The sequence below is a fragment of the Mobula birostris genome, chromosome 14, assembly GCF_030028105.1.
Source record: "Mobula birostris isolate sMobBir1 chromosome 14, sMobBir1.hap1, whole genome shotgun sequence".
NCBI lineage: Eukaryota > Metazoa > Chordata > Chondrichthyes > Myliobatiformes > Myliobatidae > Mobula > Mobula birostris.
In genome coordinates, this window is record NC_092383.1 from 35,853,732 (window position 1) to 35,878,310 (window position 24,579).

General features: G+C 43.7%; 1 protein-coding gene across 2 annotated transcripts in view; it reads left to right on the forward strand.

Annotated features, from left to right (window-relative positions):
* asb7 (ankyrin repeat and SOCS box containing 7) overlaps positions 1 to 21,035 on the forward strand; it is a 101,219-nt gene extending 80,184 nt beyond the window's left edge. Inside the window, exons 4-5 of one of the 2 annotated variants that reach the window (XR_011889076.1) lie at positions 4,027 to 4,414; positions 20,528 to 21,035. Coding sequence is in view for 1 of the 2 variants with exons in the window: in XM_072278372.1 (XP_072134473.1) it covers positions 4,027 to 4,052 (26 nt within the window). In the remaining variant the exon portion in view is untranslated. Of the gene's footprint in view, positions 1 to 4,026; positions 5,065 to 20,527 lie in introns of those variants that run through there. The other variant, XM_072278372.1, reaches the window with a different exon arrangement.
* Positions 21,036 to 24,579: the final 3,544 nt, after the last annotated feature.

A 24,579-nucleotide genomic window follows, 5' to 3' on the forward strand; every position in this document is an offset into this window, starting at 1 on the left:
AAGGATTTTTTGGAAAAGGATTAGTCACATTTTATAAAACATGGCTATATGTGGGGCAGGTCATGTGTCACAAAATGGATTTGAGTTTTTCGAGGAGATGAAGGTGATCACTGACAATAGTGCAGTGGATGTTATCTACATGGAATTTAATAAGTTATTTGACAATGTTCCTTATGGGAGGCTACACTAAAAGATAAAAATGCATCAGACTATATACTTTGGATTTAAAATTAGCCAATTCATAGCAGATAGGGGAGTGATGGAAGGGTGTTATTCAGGCTGGAGATCCGTGACCAATTGTGTTCAAAAAGGATTGGTGCTGGGATTTCTGTTGTTTGTGATTATATATAAATGACTTGGATGAAAATATAGATGGCATTTGGTAAATCTGCAGACGAATCAGAGATTGATAGATTTGTAGAGAGGATAAAGGATATCCATGAGTTACAAATGGCAAATAGAGTTCAATCCAAGCATGTGTGACGTGTGGCACTTTGGGAGGCCAATTGTAAATGGAAAGTAGATAGTTAATGGCAGGACCTTTAACGGCAAAGAGATACAGAGGAATCTTGAAGTTCAAGTCCATTGTTCCCTGAAAGTGGACATGCAAGTAGATAGTGTGGTAAGGAAGGTGTATGACAAGGTGAGGAGAAGATGGCGGCGCGACACAGCACGCAGCAGCCACTCCAGTGAATGATATCTGTAATCTGTCAAGTAGGGTGCCGTGCACAATCCTGATTTGATGGAGACAGACGTGAGAGAACGGAGGAACATCTGGAGAAACTTCTGAAGTGCCTTTTTCGCTGCTGCTGCTACTGTGTGATCCAGAGTCCCTGGAGGAGAAGGCCCCGAGTCCTCGGCTTTGCTTGTTGCCTGGCGGCCGGGGCGAGATTGAATCGTTCGGCAGAGATGGTGCTTGGTTCTCGGTGTCGAAGGGCTGGTCGGAGGCTCGAATTTTCGGATGGACTCAGAGTCAGCTGTGGTCGGGTGCTTCCAATGCATCGGCAGTTGTCGGTGCCGGGAGGTTTATGGTAGGGAGAGTTTCTCCCTTTTGCCGTCTGCTATCGGGACTATCGGGAGTCGATTGGAACTTTGAGACTTTTTTTTACCGTGCCCATGGTCTGCTCTTTATCAAATTATGGTATTGCTTTGCACTGCTGTAACTATATGTTATAATTATGTGGTCTTGTCAGTGTTAGTCTTTGGTTTGTCCTGTTTTTTTGTGATATCACTCTGGAGGAACATAGTATCATTTCTTAATGCATGCATTTCTAAATGACAATAAACGGAGACTGAGTGCCCTCATAATCTAATGACATGCTGGCTTTCATCGTCTGGAGTGCAGAGTACAACGATAAGAAGGGCAGGTCGTAGTGATGTAAAACTTTAGTAAGGCCACATTTGTGTACAGTTCTAGTCTCCCCATCGTAGGAAGGATGTGGAGGCTTTGGAAAGGGTGCAGAAGAGATTTACCAGGATTTAAGGAGAGGCTGGACAAATCTGGATTGTTTTTTTTCTGCAGTGTTGGAGGCTGAGGGAAGACCTCACAGCAATTTATAAATTTAGAAGTAGCATAGATAGTCAGGATGTTTTCTCCAGGGTGGAAGTGTCAAATACTAGAGGACATGCACTGAACGTGAGAGGGGGGTGGTTAAAGCAGGCGTGCTGAGCAAGATTTTATTTGCACAGTGAGTGGAACGTGCTGCCAAGGAAGTAAATACACTCGTGGTGTTTGAGGTGCTTTTTGATGGACACATGAAGATGCAGGGAATGGAGGGGTAAGGATCACGTACAGGCAGAATGGATTTAGTTTAATTTGGCCTTGTGTTTAGTGCAGAAATTGTACGCCAAACGGTCTGTTCCTGTGTCCTATGTAACAACAGAAGACAAAGAAACAGGAACATACCATTCTCAACAACTAGGGGTCTGCAATAAACACTGTTCTTGCCAGATATACATAAGAACATAAGAAATAGGAGCAGGAGTAGGCCATCGAGCCTGTTCCGCCATTCAGTAAGATAATGGTTGATCTGGTCGTGGACTCATCTCCACCTACCTAAATCCTGAAAATGAATTTGAAAGAAATCAATTACTGCTGCTGAACTCACTCCATCACTCGATTAGGTTTTGTTGGTCAACTCCATCTTCCTTCACTCAGCTCCCCTTCTCCTGGTTTCTGTCCTGAACAGTTGACCACTTACTTTGAGAATGTGATCTCTAACTCAGGAAGACCTTGGAACATCAACTCTGCTGTGAGGCACCATGGAGAGTAATGCTCTTACAGCTCAGGGCGTCGGAGTTCGGCATTCAATTCCAGCATCCTCTGTAAGAAAGTTTGTCAGTTCCTTCCTGACTGCTCACGTTTCCTTTGGGTCCCCTGGTTTCCTCCCACAGTCCAAGGATGGACTAGTAGTAGGTTAATTGGTCTTTGTAAATTGTCCCGTGATTAGGATTAAATCAGTGGGTTGCTGGGTGACGTGGCTATTTCATGCTGTATCTCAGAATAAAACTAAAATAAATGACATCCATCCTGACAAGACGCAAAACAATTTTACGTATTTCAATGAGATTGCTTCTCAAGAGATTTGGCATGTCAACAAATACACTCAAAAACTTCTATAGTTGTACTGTGGAGAGCATTCTGACAGGCTGCATCACCGTCTGGTATGGAGGGGCTACTGTACTGCACAGGACTGAAAGATGTTGCAGAAAGTTGTAAATCTAGTCAGCTCCATCTTGGGCACTAGCCTACAAAGTACCCAGGGCATCTTTAGGGAGCGGTGTCTCAGAAAGGCAGCGTCCATTATTAAGGACCTCCAGCACCCAGGGCATGCCCTTTTCTCACTGTTACCATCAGGTAGGAGGTACAGAAGCCTGAAGGCACAAACTCAGCGATTCAGGAACAGCTTCTTCCCCTCTGCCATCCGATTCCTAAATGGACATTGAACCCATGAACACTACCTCACTATTTTAATATACAATATTTCTGTTTTTGCACATTTTAAAAAATCTATTCAATATATGTAATTGATTTACTTGTTTATTTATTATTATGTTTTATTTTATTTATTTTTTTCTCTCTCTGCTGGATTATGTATTGCATTGAACTGCTGCTGCTCAGTTAACAAATGTCACGTCACATGCCGATGATAATAAACCTGATTCTGATTCTGAATGTAGGCTGAATCTTCCTAATTTCACAGAAGCTGCCATTCCTAAAGCCATTTTCTGTCTGTTGTTCAATTTGCATTCTTCTCCTGTACAGTAATGTGTGCTGTAATTTTGGTGAATAATCTTCAGTGTGGAATCACATCAAAGGCCTTTAGAAAAACCCCAGGTGACACAGCGGCTGGCTCCGGCTTGTCTTCTCGCAGGAATCCGATAAGTAAGAAAAGTGCTAAGGGAGGGATGAGAGTGTTCCTTTGTCCTTCTGATCCACTCCGATTATATCACACCACCAACCCCTCCCCCCAAAACATTTCTACTGTTCCCACCCCAGGCCCCCTGTTGCCTGTTTCATTCTCCTCCCCTCCCCCTCACCCTAATGGTTGCATCTGCCTGCCATCGCCCTCCATTACCTGGTTCCACTTCATTACCACATTCAGCATCCACAGCCTCTTCCATTTCACTTATCATCTTTCTACCTGTCAATGTCCAACCTACCCACCCCCTTCTGCCCCCTTTCTGCCTCTTATTACCCATCTCTACCTATCATATACCAACCTCTATCTCCCAACTCATCCTCCCTCTCCCTCACCTATTATCTCCCTCCTCACCCTGTTGCTTGCCAGTCTCACTCTTGCCTCTTTGTAGGCTATCTCCTCTCTACCTTCTCAGACCAAAAACATTGCCTCCTCTGTCTCAACAGATATGTTTTAGCTCCAGATTGCAACATCTACAATTGCTTGTGTCTCCTTGTTGTCACTTTCTTAATAATAGGTGCCTGCATTTTCACTCAAAGATTCAAAGTGCATTTATTATAAAGAATGTGTAAATTTTACAACCTTGAGATTTGTTTGTTCACAGGTAGCCACACAGCAAGAAACGCATAAGAACCTGAATAAAGAAGATCAACACCCGATGTGCAAGAGAAAGAAAAAAAACACAAATCATGCAAACAACATTCTGAACCAAATTGAGCCCTCAGATGTGAACCCCAGAACTGCCCAGAGTAGACCCAAAGCCTTGCTTATTATTTCATCATGTTAACGGGCACAGAGCACAGCGGCTGGGTCAGTCTTCATAACCTCAGCGTCAAGGAGAGAGGAGTGACCATCGCAGAGAACGAGTGAAATCGGCTCTCGCCCCGGATGCTGACACCCTGTCATTTCACCCTGTCTGGGCTGGAGTGTATACTGATCAAGCAATGGAATAGTGAAAGGCTCCCTGGAGAGAGGAGTGACCATCATGGAGAGTGAGTGAAATCGGCTCTCGCCTCTGATCTGGGCCGGTGTTCATATTACTAATGTTAGGCTAACTATTTTATAGGTCCTCATTTGCTCTCTTCCTTTGTACCTAAATACTGGAGTGCCTTTGCTACCTCGCAATATGCGGGAACCTTTCCAGAATCTATGGAATTTTGGAAGACATCGACCAGTGTATCCATTATAACAACCTATTTCAAATTCCTCCGAAGCTGTTCATGAGGTTCTGGGTAGTTGCTGCTTTCAATATATTGATTTATCCATTGGTAGGTTTGTATTTTTGCTGACTTCTTTATACACCTCCTTTACCTTGCCCTTCACTTTTTCCAGGATGTCTACTGTGAATTCTACCCTGAAGTTTTCACACAATAATTTTTTGACTTGTTTGCTTTGCTCTAGACATGATGATCATTTCCCTTGTTTTAGCTGCTAAGGACCTCACTTCTGTTAATCTTTTCCAGTTTGCGTATCAGCAGAAGCCTTCGGTATCTGTAATTGTTTTTGTTGCTAGCCTCCTCTTGCTTTCTGCTTTCCTCCTCTGTGCCTTCATCCTTCTTTGCTGACTTCTGAGTTTTTCCCCATCATCTGTTTAGAGGCAACATTACAAACGATCTAAAATTGAATTTAGCTCATTGATTGCAATAGTTGGAACACTTTCCCTGTATTTTTGCTATGTTTTAATGGTATATATGTTTTTTAAATGCTACCCATTGTTGGTTTGCCGTTAAACCTTTAAAGTTGTTTTCCAACCTGACTAAGCCTTATGTTCTTGTAGTTTGCTTTAAGACCCTGGTTTCAGATTGCACTACATTGCTTTCAATATCCCATCACATTATGATCACTATTCCCTTAAGGCTGCTTAGTTACCAGAAAATAGACTGTACATTAGTTCCTCAATATAATATACTCTTTATTTTATACTCAGTAAATTTACCCACTACATCATAACTGTTAATTTGCTTTGTTCAGTTTATATATAAAGTTTCCCATGATTATTATATTACCCTGTTACAGCATCTCTAGTTTCCTGATGCAATGGCCTTTGTTACCAGTGTTGTTTGGGACTTTATATATAACTCCTACCAATATTCTTTTGACCCTTACTATTGCTTAGCTCCACCCAAAATGATGCTCCTACTTGATTTTCTGAGCTAGGATGATTCTTCTCTGCTGCTTTTAAAATCAAGAAGATCCCACCTTCCTGACACAAGATTTTGACCATAAACTTCAACAATTTCTCCCTCTGCCCTTCTGTCCCCCCACACACCAAAGGAATTCCTCCCCCACCCCACCAATGAAATTCCTGCCTCCACCCCTCCATCACTCCACCCAACCAATGAAATTCCTGCCTCCACCCCTCCATCTCCCCACCCCACCAATGAAATTCCTCTCTCCACCCCTCCATCTCCCCACCCCACCAATGAAATTCCTGCCTCCACCTTCCATCTCCCCACCCCACCGATGAAATTCCTCCCTCCACCCCTCCATCTCCCCACCCCACCAATGAAATTCTTCCCTCCACCCCTCCATCTCCTCACCCCACCAATGAAATTCCTCCCTCCACCCCTCCATCTCCCCACCCCACCAATGAAATTCTTCCCTCCACCCTCCATCTCCCCATCCCACCAATGAAATACCTCCCTCTACCCCTCCATCTCCCGACTCTACCAATGAAATTCCTCCCTCCACCCCTCCATCTCTCCATTCCACCAATGAAATTCCTCCATCTCCCCACCCCACCAATTAAATTCCTCCCCCACCCACCAATGATGCTCAACCTACAGAGTTTCTGTAGATTGTCTATTACTCAAGATTTCTTGCCTCAAAGTAAGACCAAAGAACTAATTGTGGATGTCAGAAAGGACAAGACGAGGAAACACACACCAGTCCTTTTAGAGAGATCAGAAGTGCAAAGAGTGAGCAACTTCAAGTTCCTGGGTGAGGATCCAACCTGGACCCAAAATATCAATGCAACTACAAAGAAGGCATGGCAGCAGCTATATTTAATTGGAGTTTGAGAAGATTTGGAATGTCTCCAAAAACACTCGCAATTTTTCTCCTGATGTACTGTGGAGAACATTCTAACTGGCTGCATCACCATCTGGTCGGCGAAGGAGGGGAGGCTACTGCACAGGATCAAAGTAAGCTGCAGAGAGTTGTAAACTTAATCAGATCCATCATGGACACTAGCTTCCATAGTATCTGGGACATCTTCAAGGAGCAGTGCCTCAAAAAGGCAGCATCCATCATTAAGAACCCCCATCACTCAGGTTACCATCGAAGATGAGGCACAGAAGTCTGAAGGCACACACTCTATGATTCAGGAACAGCTTCTTCCTTTCTGCATCCAGTTTCTGAATCCACATTGAACCCATGAACACTACCTCACTACTTTTTAATTTATATTTTTTGATCTACTTATTTCATTTAATTATATATATATATATATATATATATATATACACACACACGCACACATACACACACACTTATTGTAATTCATATTTTTTCTCTATTATTACGTACTGCACTGTACTGCTACCCCAAAGACACCAAATTTCCCGATGTCTGCCAGTGATATTAAACCTGTTTCTGAAGTGTATCTGGTCTGCATTTCTCCACCCTGTGCACATTGCAGCTGTGTCTTTCGAAAGGCTATGAGATGTTTGTGCCATTATTCCACATTGCTCGTTACAAATGCTACGGGCATTCAAATAAAGACCCTTCCATTTTCCTTTATGCCACTTTTCCCTGTTCTGACTCCAACTGGTTTGCGCTGATTTGTGTTTACACTTTTCCTTTCTGATTGAGCCTGCTTTTGTTTCTCATTACTAATTTTGATACCTCACCGTTATGTTTTTCTTTCATCAACTTCCTAAACACCACCATCAGCAGTACACAGCACAAACTATTATCCCTGAACACACAAAACATACACTGTTTCATTTAAAGCCTTGTGTAAAGCCCTAGTTATTCCATTCATTAGGACACTGGTCCCACCCCAATTCAAGTGAAGTCTGAATTAACTGAACAGCTTCCTTTTCCCCAGTGCCTGTTTCTCCCACATCAATCTTTGAACCACACATTCAGCTGTCTAATCTTATTGACCTTACAACAACTTGCACAAGGTTTCATTGGTAATCCAGAGATGATCACCTTTCATGTGCAGCATTTTAATTTGGAATCAAGCTGTTCATATTCCTTGATTAGAACTTCCTTCTGTCTCCTATGTATGTCATTCGTTACCACATGGACCCTGCCAACTGGGTCCCTCCCTTCTTGGTCCAAGACTCTCTGCAGTCAATTGACCCAATGATGTCCTGAGTTGGCTTAATCATTCCCCGAAGGAAATTACAACTATCCGAGGCTCCAGAAAACCAAGGGGGTCGGTTGCTTGTTTGATTATGTCAAAATCTACAGGCCACTGATTTTGCAGAGTAAAATCAGGCAAGGTGTTTTAAACAAGGGGCTGATCACCTTCATCATTTTCCCACCAGGAGAGCTGAATTAAGATACATCCTCAGTCTGAAAGTCCAGGTCTAATGAAAGCTCTAAACACCAAACTGTTAACTGTTCTTCCAACCTGCTGCTTATTTCCAGCCATCTTTTTTAACACACACAAGATGTTGGAGGAACTCAGCAGGTCAGGCAGCATGTATGGAAAAGAGTAAACAGTCGATGTTTTGGGGTGAGATCCCCCATCAGGACTGGAAAGGAAGGGGAAGGAGAGGAAGCAGTACAAGGTGGTAGGTGATAGGTGAAACACAAAGAGGGGGAGGGGTGATGTAAAGATCTGGGAAGTCGACTTTTGAAGGAGATAAAGGGCTGGAGAAGGGGGAGTCTGATAGGAGACGGTAGAAGACCATGGAAGAAAGGGAAAAGAGAGGAGCACCAGAGGGAGACGATAGTCAGGTAAGGAGATAAGCTGAGAGAGGGAAATAGGAATGGGGAATGGTGAGGGGGGTGCCATTACTGGAAATTAGAGAAATCAATGTTCATGCCATCAGGTTGGGGCTACCCAGACGGAATACATGGTGTTGATCCTCCAACCTGAGTGTGGCTTCATCATGGCAGCAGAGGAGGCCGTGGAGTGACATGTCGGAAGGGAATGGGAAGTAGAATTGAAACTGGTGGCCACCTGGAGATCTTGCTCTTTGTGGTGGGTGGAACATAGGTGCTCAGCGAAGCGGTCTCCCAACCTATGCTGGGTCTCACCAATATACAGGGGGCCACACCAGGAACACAGAATGCAATGGACTCACAGGTGAAGTGTCGCCTCACCTCGAAGGACTGTTTGGGGCTCTGAATGTTAGAGAGGGAGGAGGTGTAGGGGCAAGTGTGGCACTTGTTCTGCTTGCAAGGGTAAGTACCAGGAGGGAGAAGTGGATAAGGGAGTTGCACAGGGAGCAATCCCTGTGGAAAGCAGAAAATGGGGGTGAGGGAAAATGTGTTTGGTGCTGGAATCCCACAGGAGATGGAGGAAGTTAAACTATCAAGGAAGCATTGTTTTTGACTCTAATTGGGAGCGATAGTCTTCTGGTTGGTCTTCCCAGCAGGATGATATTATAATCCTTTAGCCTCAGTACATCAGCCAGATCTGGTCCACTCAGAAACCGAACAAGCTGCTGATGTGTCGGGTGGAGTGTGAGACCAGGTGACAAGAGACTGCTCCCAGGGAAAGGAGCCCTGAGCCCCTGTCTTTAAGGAATTCCTTGTTGAATCTCCCTATTCACGCTCACTGGCTGGAAAATCTGCCCTTGTTTTTGTGTGGCCAGCAGGTTTAAGCAGCTTACAGTGGTGTCCTTTTCCAGGCCATTTACACAGGGAAGAAAGACTGAAGAAAGAATTTTTCTCCTAGTCTGTTCATTCATGTAGATTCTTCCACTTTCTAATCAGCTGCTCGTCCAGTCTGGATCCTGGAGACTTTGCAATTGATTAGAGATCTTCCGTGTGGAAATTATTCAAAAGTATTTCTGCAGGCTTAAAAAAGTTGTACAAAATCTTACTGGAGAAGGTTTCTCAGAGACGTTTCTCTCTACAAGTCCCCTGCTGACTGTGGCTCATCAAGTTAGTCCCACAGAAATCCCACTCAAACTCTGTCCTTCACCACTGTCACTGCATCATCTTCACTGAAGTTTGGCTCATTCAAAATTTCAAAGTTCAAAGTACACTTATTATTAAAGTATGTATACCATATACAGCCGTGATATTCATCTTCTCGCAGACAGCCACAAATCAGAGAAACACAATAGAATTCATGAAAAACACCACACCACAGAGACAGTCAAATGTCCAATGTGCCAAATGGTGCAAATATTTTTTTTAAAGAAACAATCCACAGAAGATGAGCCACAGAGCCCCCAAAAGTCAGTCCACAGCCACGGAGCTAGTTCAGTGCCGATGGCTGCAGGCCACAGCCATGGAGCTAGGTTCAGTGCTGAGGTGAGTGCCGATGGCTGCAGGCCGCAACTGCAGAGTTCGTTCAGCACTGAGGCGAGTAAAGCTGTCATGAGCTGAACACCGGTTTGTCCTTCACCTTTGGCCTCAACACCTTCATCTTTCTAACCTGGCTCGGCACTTAAACCGGCCAAACATCGGTTCGTTATCCACTCTCAGGCCCAGGCCCCGCCACTTCAGGCTGGCCTGAAGTTTCAGTCCAGCCCCAAGTCTGCCCCAGCAATGACCACAGCAGCTGAGCCTGCATTCTCCAGAGCTCAGTTTGCCGAACCCTTCAGGAATGCCAGGTCGTGCAGACGGTTCAAAAGCACACCTCCCAATGGGAAATTATAGGCTGCAGAATGGACCTAATTGGACTTTATGAAGAACTAATAATGACTGTAGGCCAGAGGATTGTCCATCCAATCTTTCAGCACAATAAGCACAGGTTTAGTTAGTAAATTAAAAACCTTTAGAAGTACAATTCAGATTGACTGTGGAAATTTACTGAAGGTTTCATTAATGAATCTACTTAGAAAGTTAATACATTGTATATTCTTGAATTTAATTATGGTAAATGATCCATACTCTAATTAAATTGCATTCTTCAGAAACTAATATTGTCCAGGTGCACTGCTTGTAAGATTGGAGCTTAAGTTGAATATCCATTTTCCTACTTTATTGATTGTGCTTTCTGCAGTCTGACAGGGGTTAATTCCACCCAGTGCTAGGAATGTTGTTGCAATGGTTTAGGTTAAACTTGCTGATCCCAGTCTTATTAGAGTAAATCCCTCTCTTGCTGATTGGGATCTTTCAAATAAGTGGACGTTTTATAGTGCTTAGTTGGGTCTGATCAGGTCACAAAACACGTCCCCTGAGAGCCCAAGTGAGAGTTACTGAAGCACTGAAACAAGATGCAGAGGATCCTGGCTTCTCCGTTTCACATTTGTACCTGGAAAGGGTGACTGAGACAAGGAACTGTGAAAACAAGTATGTGCAAGGGAGTAATCTGAATCCAAAGCACTGTGTTATTATTCAAAGGTGGGTGTCTGACAGTTTTAAAAAAAGGCCAGAGATTTTACCCGGTGGAAATCAGTGCAAACTTTGTTATGCAAATGAGCATACTTTGCTCTTAGATGTTGAAAGCTTCACATACTCCCATTTAAAAAAAAATCAAGAAAAACAACTGGGTGATGAAATTTTGCACAAGTAACTGGGCCGAGATACAGATCAAGATGCTCGCCTAAACTTGCTGTACGCTCCAATAACCGACGCTTGAATAGTGATTTACAAATTGAATGCCATTTGTGTCTAAATGATACCAAGTTAAAGACTTCGTCCAAGAGAAGAAAAAGACCGTTATTGAAGAATATCGGTCTATTGAGGAGCTGGGGGGCTGTCTGTGTCGGTGGCTGGGTGGGAGGAGGGGTGAGAGGGTGGAAAGGGATTTGTTTTGCTGGTGTTATTTTGTTGCTAATTGTGTTCTGCGTTACTCTGCTGAAAATTGTCGGCATGCTACATTGGCGCTGGAAGACCTGGCATCTCTTGCAGGCCGCCCCCAGCTCAACCTTAGGTTCTGTTTGCTGTTAAGTCAAACGATGCATTTCATTGTATGTTAACATGTAGGTGTGATAAATAAATGGAAATCTGAAGCTTCAAAGCCTGTGTGGAGAGGACTGAAGGCTGAACACCTAAACTGCAAGTCTGGCTCCATTTTCTGAATTCACTTTGGCTTTACAAATGCTGAACTGGTTTCACTGGGGTGTTGGGTGCAGAAGCACTCTGACTGCAGTGTGAGTCCTGCAAGATGACAAAACACTGCAGGTACACGAGGAAATCTGCAGATGCTGGAATTTCAAGCAACAGACATAAAAATTGCTGGTGAACGCAGCAGGCCAGGCAGCACCTCTAGGAAGAGGTACAGTCAAAGTTTCGGGCCGAGACCCTTCGTCAGGTGTAAGCTTGCACAGAGCCAAGACCCATTGTAGGAATACAGAGAAGGCTATTTGACAACAGCAATGCCATTTTGAAGCTTGCCCTTTCGTTAATGCTTTCGTTAAGACTCACCGAGATAATTTAAGTTATTATTAGCCATTCATAACTAAGCTGCTTGTTTTCATTTCCATTAATACAATTCTACAAATCTTTGCTATCTACTGGATGTCCGTAAGGCTGGTATTGAAGGCTTCTGCACAAATCAGTTTCCCAAGATATATTCACCTTGTTATTATGCAACTGGGTAAATGACCAAAGGACAAGCTTCTGGAAGAGAGAGCTGCATTCCACACTGATGACAGCAGAGAGGATATCATTGCTGAGAAGTCGAGGGTGGCAGAGTTTGTGGAGCCACTGCCTCTCAGCACAGGAGACCCAAGGCCAATCCTGAGGAGGAACAGAAAGGGGAGGGGAAGGTGGAGCATTGGAAATGGAGAAAGCAGAATGGTACAGCCAAGGGAGTCACCACCTTATCCTCCTGCAGTAGATAAAACTGGGGTGTAATCCAGGAAGGTGCCAGGCACCTCTTATCATTGAAAAAATACCAGGAACTTGGGAAATATAAGCAGGAGTATTGTCCATCTTCACTTACAACCTACACTATCTGTATTATTGACTTCATGTTCGTTGCGAGCATCACCTCCACTTTAATTCCCTGGTCCATTCCACCTTTCCTCTTAGATTTTTTTGATATCTGAATATCCCCCTTTTCCTAAGGAACATCTTCAGTACCATCCTCACCATAATCTTCACTGCACTCTCCACCATTGTCTGTGTCAAAATCTTTGCAATCATTTCCTGCACTACCTCCATCCTTGCTACGAATTCCACTAGCACTTCCAGCACCTTTTCTGTCACCTACTCTACTGTCATCTCCACCATTTCCATCGATATCTCTGCAACCCCATCTTACCATGTCCTATACCATCCTTAACACCATCTCTGTCATTTCTACCCATTTTGGTTTATTATTGTAACATATGCAATGAAAAGATTTTGTTTTACTGAATTGATAAACACAGGGGTGTGCACTCCACCCTGTGTTCTCACTCCACTCATACCTGTTAAACTCCGCACTTAGATTTATCCAGATAACATACTGTATGCTGGTTAGGGTAGGCTCATTAAATGACCCACAGGGGACCTGCTCATTTAGAACATACAACATAGAACATAGAATAGTACAGCACAGTACAGGCCCTTCAGCCCACAATATTGTGCCGACCATCAAACCCTGCCTCCCATATAAGTCCCCACCTTAAATTCCTCCATATACCTGTCTAGTAGTCTCTTAAATTTCACTAGTGTATCTGCCTCCACCACTGACTCAGGCAGTGCATTCCACGCACCAACCACTCTCTGAGTAAAAAACCTTCCTCTAATATCCCCCTTGAACTTCCCACCCCTTACCTTAAAGCCATGTCCTCTTGTATTGAGCAGTGGTGCCCTGGGGAAGAGGCACTGGCTATCCACTCTATCTATTCCTCTTATTATCTTGTACACCTCTACCATGTCTCCCCTCATCCTCCCTCTCTCCAAAGAGTAAAGCCCCAGCTCCCTCAATCTCTGATCATAATGCACACTCTCTAAACCAGGCAGCATCCTGGTAAATCTCCTCTGTACCCTTTCCAATGCTTCCACATCCTTCCTATAGTGAAGCAACCAGAGCTGGACACAGTACTCCAAGTGTGGCCTAACCAGAGTTTTATGGAGCTGCATCATTACATCGCAACTCTTAAACTCTATCCCTCGACTTATGAAAGCTAACACCCCATAAGCTTTCTTAACTACCCTATCCACCTGTGAGGCGACTTTCAGGGATCTGTGGACATGTACCCCCAGATTCCTCTGCTCTTCCACACTACCAAGTATCCTGCCATTTACTTTGTAGTCTGCCTTGGAGTTTGTCCTTCCAAAGTGTATCACCTCACACTTCTCTGGGTTGAACTCCATCTGCCACTTCTCAGCCCACTTCTGCATCCTATCAATGTCTCTCTGCAATCTTTGACAATTCTCTACACTATCTACAACACCACCAACCTTTATGTCGCCTGCAAACTTGTCAATCCACCCTTCTACCCCCACATCCAGGTCGTTAATAAAAATCACGAAAAGTAGAGGTCCCAGAACAGATCCTTGTGGGACACCATTAGTCATAATCCTCCAATCTGAATGTACTCCCTTCACCATGACCCTCTGCCTTCTGCAGGCAATCCACCTGGCCAAACTTCCCTGGATTCTATGCCTTCTGACTTTCTGAATAAGCCTACCACGTGGAACCTTGTCAAATGCCTTATCAAAATCCATATAGATCACATCCACTGCACTACCCTCATCTATATGCCTGATCACCTCCTCAAAGAACTCTATCAGGCTTGTTAGACACGATCTGCCCTTCACAAAGCCATACTGACTGTCCCTGATCAGACCATGATTCTCTAAATGCCCAGAGATCCTATCTCTAAGAATCTTTTCCAACAGCTTTCCCACCACAGACGTAAGGCTCACTGGTCTATAATTACCCGGACTATCCCTACTACCTTTTTTGAATAAGGGGACAACATTCGCCTCCCTCCAATCCTCCGGTACCATTCCCGTGGACAATGAGGACATAAAGATCCTAGCCAGAGGCTCAGCAATCTCTTCCCTTGCCTCATGGAGCAGCCTGTGGAATATTCCACCTGGCCCTGGGGACTTATCCGTCCCAATGTATTTTAACCACTCCAACACCTCCTCTCCCTTAATATCAACATGCTCCAGAACATCAACCTCACTCATATTGTCCTCACCATCATCAAGTTCCCTCTCATTAGTGAATACCGAACAGAAGTATTCATTGAGGACCTTGCTCACTTCCACAGCCTCCAGGCACATCTTCCCACCTTTATCTCTAATCGGTCCTACCTTCACTCCTGTCATCCTTTTTTTCTTCACAGAATTGAAGAATTTTCCTTCTAATACGCTGATAAAAGGTTTTGGTTCTCCTTAATCCTACTTGCCAAGGTCATTACATTTCTTTTTTTATTATTTATTGAGATACAGCGCTGAATAGGCTCTTTGAACCACGCTGCCCATCAATCTCCCGATTTAATGCTGGCTTAATCACAGGACAGTTTGCAATGCCCAATTAACCTACCAACTGGTACATCTTTGGATTGTGGAAGGAAACCAAAGCACCCGGAGGAAACCCATGCGCTCAAGGGGAGAATGTACAAATTCTTTATGGGCAGCGGCGGGAATTGAACCCACGTTGGCTGTACTGTAAAGCGTTGTGCTAGCCATTACATCCCTGTGCCCACCTAATTTCTTTCTCTCTCCTTTATCCCTATGAATCTCAAAAGACTCACTTGATACCAATTGCCTATATATGGTTATATTCCTTTTTTTCGTTGATCAAACATAGAATATCCTTTATTTACAGAAGTTCCCTAAACTCACTGTCTTTGCTTCTTATCCTTGCAGGGGAATGGTTATTGAGTCATAGAGCAATACAGCATGAAAACTGACCCTTTTAGCCCATTTGGCCCACGGCAACCACAGCACCCTCACTGCTCATCTCAGTTGCTGCCGTTCAGCACATAACCCTCCAAGACCCTCCCCCTCCATGGACTTGTCTGGATGCTTCTTAAATGTAGCAATTGTACCCACCTTGACCACTTCCTTTGGAAGCTCATTTGAGGTACTCATTGCCCACTGTGGAAAGAAGTTACCTCTCAGGTCCCCTTTGAATTTCTCCTCTCTTATCTTGTATCTGTGCCCTCTGGTTTTGAACTCCCCAGCCCTGGGGAAAAGACTCAGACCATCCACATCTATACCCCTCATGATTGTCTAAACTTCTTTGAGTTTGCCCTTCAGTTTTCTATGCTCCAAGAGATAAAGATCCACCCCGGCCAACCTCTTCCTATAACCCAGGCCCTGTAGTTTAGGCATCCTAGTAAATCACAAAGGGAAGATTTAAACTTCTTCAGGGTAGGCATCCCTCGAAGAGACTTTGAGGTCCTGAAGAAGGGTTTCATCCAGAAACGTTAACTGTTTTCTCCTTTCTATAGATGCTGCCTGAACTGCTGAGTTCCTCCAGTATTTTGTGTGTGTAGCATCCTAGTAAATCTCTTCTGCACCTTCACCAGATTGACAATGGCAGATAGAGTTCAACCTGGAGAAATGATTCACTTTGGAAGGTCGAAACTGAAGGCAGAACACAGGGCTAATGGCATGATTCTTAGCAGTGAGGAGGAACAGAGTGGTCTTGGGATCCACATCCATAGATCCTTCCAAATTTCTGCAATTTGATAGGGCATATGGTGTGCTGGCTTCATTCATTGAGGGATTGAGTTCTAGAGCCACCAGATAGTGTTTCAATAGTATATTTAATGTCAGAGAAATGTATACAATATACATCCTGAAATTCTCTTTCTTCACAAATATCCACAAAAACAGAGGAGTGCCCCAAAGAATGAATCACAGTTAGATGTTAGAATCCCAAAGTCCCCCCCAACTCCCCCCTCCCAACACATAAGCAGCAGCAAAGCAACACCCCACCCCCCACCAGCAAAAAAAACCATCACCACTCTCCACCAAGCACCCAAGCATGCAGCAAAACATCAATAAAGATATAGACTTTCAGTACCCCAAAAACTACTCATTGACCTGGTAATTCGACATACCACAGGCTCTCTATCTCCCTGATAAGGGAAAAAGAGGTGTCCCATTTCACAATAATGTTACAGCTCTATAAAATCTGGCTGGACCATACTTTGAGTATTGTGTTCAGTTCTGGTTGCCTCATTATAGGAAAGATGTAAAAGCTTTAGAGAGGGTGTAGCGGAGGTTTACCAGAAAGCTCCATGTCTTATGAGGACAGATTGAGTGAAACGCCTGTACTGTACTGTAATGATCAGTGTTCTAATGTTTGTACAGGTGATCAAAACTACATAATACTCTAAGTATAGTCTCACGCACTATACAATTTGTAAATGAAACGTAATGACCCTACTCCTGAACTCAATGCCCAATGTTGACTCTGAGCTCCTGCAATCTCGTTTTTAAATGACTTCCACTTATTGGATGTTGCTTTCTCCTGCAGCGCCTGTTCCTGATCTGCCATACTTCAGTCAGGTCTGGTTTTACACTATTAAAATGTGTCTTCCCCGTGTTGGGGGCCGGAATTTCAGGACCAACCTTGTCTTTTTCCATGACTGCCTTGAAGCTATAGCCACTGTTCCCAAAGAGCTCCTCCATAGACACTTCCATCACTTGCCCTTCCTTGAACTCATTCAGGCTGCATCACTGTCCGATATGGGGTGGGGATGGGGGGGGTGGCGGTGGAGCGCTTCTGCACAGGACCAAAGGAAGCTACAGAAAGTTGTAAAATTAGTTAGCTTCATCTTTGGCACTAGCCTCCGTAGTATCCAAGACATCTTCATGAAGCAGTGCCTCAGAAAGAAGGGATACATTATGATGGACGCCAACCACCCAGGACCTGCCCTCTTCTCACTGTTACCATCAGGTAGGAGGTACAGAAGCCTGAAAGCACACACTCAGTGATTCAGGAACAGCTTCTTCCCCTCTGCTATCCAATTCCTAAATGGACATTGAACCCATGAACACTACCTCACTTTTTAAAATATTATTTCTGTTTTGCACTATTTTAAATCTATTTAATATACACATATAAACTTACTGTTATTGATTTACTTTTTTTTCCTTTCTATATTATCATGTATTGCATTGTACTGCTGCTGCGAAGTTTACAAATTTCACAACACCTGATTGTGATTCATTTGCTAACAATCATGCCTAGTACAGCTTCCTCTCTAGTGGGACACAGCTTCGAAAATCTCTAACCATTTAGAATTCCTGATCTCAGAGGGCTGTGGATGCTTTTTAACTTAGAATGTTTTATACTTGGCTGGTTTTGGACTTTGAGCATGAGGGAAGCGGGGATTGTTTGGGGCATAGAATCAATCTGATGTTGAATTTGAGGCAGGTGGACTGGAAGGGCTGCCAGACCTGCAGAAGCACATTTTTCTTCTATTCGTGGGAACCACGTTAGTGTTCATAAAACTCTGCTGCCGAAAGTGTTGTGGGCTTTTTATTGATGCTGTTATCCACGGTCTCACAGTAGGGCTCTTCCACTTGTTCTTAATTTCTCCAAAGATGCACCAAGCTCGCAGTTAACAGCAGTTCGTTATCTGTGTAACACGTTCCCCTGTCCCCGTCAAGTCCGTTACTTGTATTGTCTGCAGATTTCAGGGGTTGTGTTTCTGTACCCAAGCAAACTAGCCTGTGAAGCCTAAGGACAAAGCTAGACTATCCCTGACCCAGGGGGTTCTCCATTTCCAATCCTCTCCTGTCTGAGCAACAGGCAATTACCCTGCTCCTTATTTCCAGTCCATCAACCAACCTTCTGTCTCCAAAATTGCACTAAACCAAGAGAACAGAGAAGAACCTTTTATTTCTCTTCATAAAAGTTGTTCATCTGTGAAAATGTAAATCAAACCATGAAGGCACAGGTATTTCAGAATTGACAGAGAGGTGAAGCATTCCAGCAAATTATATTTGGGCTTTGAAATGGGATATTGTGCCTCTTAATATTTAAAAAGATGCAGTCATGCATGGAATTGAAGATTAAAAGTGCAGCAATACATTTCTAGAATGCAGTCTGTGCTCTGAATAATGTACCTGAGACAAGCCTCAATGACTGAACACGCATGGCATTGTAAATGCTCAGAATACCACGTATTTTCTGTCATAACTGGGAAACAAAATTACAAAGAATCCTCCCATATAGCCAGCAATGAGAAGAAATGGTTTCATTAATAACGGCTCTCAGTTTCTGGTTTACATAACCCAAGCTGCTGTCCAAATTCTTGTTGCAATGTTAATAGCAGATTGGGGTTTCCCACATAAACAGATTCGTAATTATAGTGATGGACATTTGGCAGTAGAATCAATCACCAAGCACTCAGCTTCTTTCGTGTAATTCATCTCTTGTCTCCTGGTTGATTTTCAGGCATTCAAACAAGGCAATAGGCATTCCCAGTACCTAAAGCAAAATCAGAGGTTTTATTACAGTTTGTATCGTTAGAATATATGATTTTACATTATTCATAATAATGACAGGGGTGACACTGTAGCGTAGTGGTTAGTATAACACTTCACAGGACTGGCGGCCTCAGTTCAATTCCTGCTGCTGCCTGTACGTTGTCTCTGTGACCGTGTGGGTTTCCTCTGGGTGCTCCAGTTTTCTCCCACAGTCAGAAGACGTACCAGTTGGTACGTTTAATGGCCATTGAGATTGGGGGGGGAAGGGGGGGAATGTCGATTCAGACCATGAGAGGCCTGCTTTGGGCATTTTCATGCCTTACAAGGCATAGATTGGAAGTTTGTGTGGGGCTCCACTCCTTGCACAGACACTAGAGCAATATGTGATTAAGTGCCTTGCTCAAGGACACAAACACGCTGCCACAGCTGAGGCTCGAACTAGCAACCTTGAAATAACTAGACGAACGCCTTAACCACTTGGCCACATGCCCAACACGTGCCCAATGTGCCCTGGGTTGCACGGCTCAAAGAGCCAGAAGGGCCTAGCCCATGTTGAATCCCAATAAATAAATAATAAATAAACACAAAACGCTGGAAAGAGCAGATCAGACAGCACTTGTGGAAAGAAAAACATTTCAAGTGACAGACTTTGAAGGTTTTTGATCTGAAGCATTGTCTGTTTCTCTTCCCACAGATGCTGCCTGACCTGCTGAGTATTTCCAGCCTTTTCTGTTTTCTAGCATCTGCAGTATTTTTTTGATTGTCAGTCACACGATTGCTGTATTTCCTGTCCTATGTGCAAGTATGTGTATGCACAGGTGCAATAAAAGGCTTACTTCTGGCTGCATCAAAGTGTTTCTAGTCCATGGCTGGGTGCTTGCTTACTTGTGATTATTACTAGTGGAGTGGTGCCGCAGCAACAACCTGGCACTCAATGTCAGTAAGGCAAACGAGCTGATTGTGGACTTCAGGAAGGGTAAGATGAAGGAACACACACCAATCCTCATAGAGGGATCAGAAGTGGAGAGAGTGAGCAGCTTCAGGTGCCTGGGTGTCAAGATCTCTGAGGATCTAACCTGGTCCCATCACATCAATGTAGTTAGAAAGAAGGCAAGACAGCGGCTATGCTTCATTGGGAGTTTGAAGAGATTTGGCATGTCAACAAATACACTCAAAAACTTCTATAGATGTACTGTGAAGAGCATTCTGACAGGCTGCATCACTGTCTGGTATTGGGGAGGGTGGCTACAGGACCGAAAGAAGCTGCGGAGGGTTGTAAATCTAGTCAGCTCCATCTTGCGTACCAGCCAACACAGTACCCAGGACATCTTCAGGGAGAGTGTCTCATCTCAGAAAGGCAGCGTCCATTATTAAGGACCTCCAGCACCCAGGGCATGCCCTTTTCTCACTGTTACCATCAGGTAGGAGGTACAGAGGCCTGAAGGCACACACTCAGTGATTCAGGAACAGCTTCTTCCCCTCTGCCATCCGATTCCTAAATGGACATTGAACCCTTGGACATTACCTCACCTTTTTAAATATACATTATTTCTGTTTTTTTGCACTTTTTAAAACCTATTCAATATATGTATACTGTAATTGATTTACTTATTTATTATTATTATTAGGAGGAGAAGATGGCGACGCGACACAGCGCGCGCAGCCTCTCCGGTGAATGGTATCTGTAATCTGTCAAGTAGGGGACCGTGCATAATTCTGATTTGATGGAGACGGATGTGAGAGCACGGAGGAACATCTGGAGAAATTTCTGAAATGCCCGCTTCGCTGCCGCTGCTACTGTGTGGTAACTGGAATCTCCAGAACAGAAGGCCCCGAATCTTTGGCTTTGCTTGTTTTGGCGGCCGGGGCAAGGTCAAAGGCGCTCGGCAGAGATGGCACTCAGGAGGCTGTATTGGAGGGGCTGGTTGGAGGCTTGAAGTTTTTGGATGGATGGACTCTGGTGTCGGCCGTGGTCGGCTGCTTCCAAGGCATTGGCAGTTGTCGGTGCTTTGGAGGTTTATGGCAGGGAGTTTCTCCCTTTTGCCGCCTGCTATTGGGGACTCAGGAGTCAATTGGGACTTGAGACTTTTTTTTTACCATGCCCATGGCCTGTTCTTTATCAAATTATGGTCTGGTTTTGCACTGCTGTAACTATATGTTATAATTATGTGGTTCTGTCAGTGTTAGTCTTTGGTTTATCCTGTTTTCTGTGATATCACTCTGGAGGAACATCGTAACATTTCTTAATGCATGTATGCATTTCTAAATGACAATAAAAGAGGACTGAGTGTTCTCATAATCTAATATTTATTTTTTTCTCTTCTATATTATGCATCTTATTAAACTGCTGCTGCTAAGTTAAGAAATTTTACGTCACATGCCAGTGATAATAAATCTGATTCTGATTCTGATTAGTAACCACGCTTCCCATAAAAGTTTTTTCCTCTCGACTAATCTTTTGGCGCTCTTTCAAATTATAGAATTGTGGTTTCATGGAAGGAGATTATTTGGCTGTCGAGTATATCACTCTTCTTCCAAAGCAATCCCACCCCTGCTCCTTCACTGAGGCTCTACCAATGTCTATCCATCTGCCTTTCAAAGCCCTCACTGACAGCTTTCAGCATTCCTACAAAAAGGGAGTCTGTGAATTGTAACAACTTTGTATGAAATGTGGTTTTTCAAACCTAGTGCATCATTCGTTCTTAATTTTGTGGGGGGAGAAATAAAATTCTCCAGTCTTTGAAGCTATGGCTACCATCTTTCCCCTCCTTTTTCCCTACCCAAACCAGTCAATATTGTACAACTCCAGCAAATCTCCTCTCAGTTTCTTTGCTGCAAGAACATCCCCTGCTTTCTAACATTGTAGCTACCATCACTCATCCCTGGAACCATCCTAGTCAAGTTTTCTGCATTGTTCCCAGTACCTTCACACTGGCAAACAAAGTGAAGGTCAGACGATGTGTAGAAAGAGGGTTTTGCAGGCAAAGTTAGATAGATCTGGGATATTTCATTGCAAGATTGTGGTTAGGAGAAATTTGCAGTCACATTTGGAGCTATGAAGAGTTTCAGTGCAAGACTGGAACTGGAAGTTTATAGGGTAAGGGGGGGGAGATGGAATTAGTGACTGTAAAATGTAATAGGTTAGGTCCGAGATCACGGAGGAAGCAGAAGAAGGAATGAGCCATTATTCTTAATTAATGTTGATCCTCACCCATCTAAATTCACACTCTCCACCTCCACACCACCTTACCCCCACGGCCCATCCTACTACTTACCACATCGTTTCCCAACTCCATTCAGCCTCTTTCCACTGCTGTAGTCTCATATCAATGCAAGACTGGGATATATTAAATGTGATACTTCACATTTTTTTTCATGAGCCCTGCAGCCCTGTGCGGTGAGCCATAGAGCGCTGGGCTCCGAGGTTTCTAGAGTGCCTGCATGTGTTAATTATTGCCTTAATTAGAGTCATTAAGCCCTTGTACTTTCTGCTTAATCTTGTCATTAATTTTGACTGGCGCGGGTTTTCCACATACTGTGATTATTTAAAGTGGACTCCTGGTTATGCTTATCATGAGATCTTTGTTTTGAGAATGATTCACCACGCGGTGTCACTCGGTCAACCCAACAATGTTCTGTTGGTATTCCTATGTATAAACTCTTGTTTCCTCTCTACATGGGAGTCTGTCATTCCTCTGCGCCGGGGTTTAGTTGTTGCCAGCGCACACCATGTATTTTTATCATTCCATCCCATGCATTCTCTCCCATTTACTTAGACTACCGATTTACCCCTTAAGCCGCTCTGCATCTCGCTCACAGCCTGCGCAATCACCCAGTTCTGTACCATTCATAAATATAGATAATGTACATAACATTAATTCCTTCATCTAGATCAGTGGTATAGACTGTAAAGAACTAGTGTCTGAAAACTGATCCATGTTCCAACCAAAGCACAATCACTACAGTTTAGCAACATTTTGACCACTTTGCACTAATAGAGACATTGTACTTTTTTGGTTCTAATTGTGCTTTTATCTAAAAATTGTGTGAAGCTTATTTATATTTTTGTGAACACTGCATGCGTAGTGCTATGTCCTGTGATGCTTCTGCAAATAAGTTTTTCATTGCACCTGCGCGAACATGTATTTACCTTTGCCATGGACGGTCCCAAGCCTGACTGTGAAAGGAGGAAGGTCGGGCATGGGGCTGGCAACCCCATGGATTTTTACCCCCTCTGAAAATCTAGTGCTACAGAAACGCCGACAGAAGCTCCAAAGGAATCGTCCCTGGGGAGGAAGGATACCCCTGGAAGATGGGCTACACCTGGAGACAGCTTGAAAGACTGACCCAGGAGAGAGAACTCTGGTGGACTGTTGTCGGTGGCCTATGCCCCTGTATGGGTGATGTGCTAAAGTACGTATACTGTCAGTACCTCCAGTTGAACTCTGTCTTTTAGGGTGCTGTTTCTCCCTAGCTGTCAGTCTGTGGTTTTGTACTGCCATGTGCTCCTGTCCCTGCTCCTGGTCTACTCTGGCCCCTGTATTACTGAGTACTCTGTCTCTCATCTGTTTCTCATTATTACCTGTATTGCTGCCACCTGTATCTCATTGTGCTCCACCTATCATCTGCCTCTCTGTTTATTGCTCAGTGTATTTCACTCCTGTGGTTTCACCTATTTGTAGCCAGATTGTGCCAGTGAATTCTCCTGAGCCTCTCCAGTTTTTGTATTTGTGCTCTGTCTGTCTGTCTGAATATTGACTCTGCCTGTTTCCCGATTCTGGTTTTTGGATTTCTCTGGCTGCTTTGACCTCTGCCTGAAATTTGATGCTGACTTTGTTTGAACCTCAGGATTTGTTCCTCAATTAATATCACTGTGTGCACAGTACTGGGTCTGTGATTGGATCCCTGCTCCAGTGTCCTGACATATACACATATTTGTGTATATGACAATAAGCCTGATCTTGACTTTGACTGGTCACTTCTCCCCAACTCAATAATGACCTCTTTATTCCAATTTTCTGTTTTCTGTCCATGAACCAATCTTCAATTGACTCTTTAAACCCGATGTCTTGCACCTAATTTTGTTTAATAATCTATGTGTGGCTCTTTTTTGATAGCCTTCTGACAATCCAAACTTTTCACATTCACTGGGTCTCATTTATCTATTCTGCTTGTTACAATTTCCAAACTATTTTAACAAATTTATCTAATCTGTTTTCCCCTTCATAGATCAATTTTGCCTTTGCCTAATCATATTATTATGTTGATGTGCCTTGTTGCCTCTTCCTTAATACTAGTTTACAGTGTTTTCTCTACTGCTGATCTTACAGTGAATAGTTTCCTGTGTTCTCTTCTCCCATTTAAACAGTGGAGTTACGTTTACTACCATCCAATAAGTGGGAACTGTTCTAGAGTGTGAAACTTTAAGGATAATATCTGTACAATGCTGGAGGAACTGAGCAGGTCAGGCAGCACCAAAAGAAATGAACAAACAGCTGAAGTTTTTTTTTGGGGCCTGAGTCCCTTCTTCAGAACTGAAAAGGAAGGGGGAAGATGCCATAATAAAAAGCTACCATCTTCACAGGGACCTCTGTCAATACTCTCAACAGGAGAACATGAGCCCTGACCATCTTCCAGTCCCATTAATCAATGCTAATTTATTTGAGTTTCTTGTTCACTC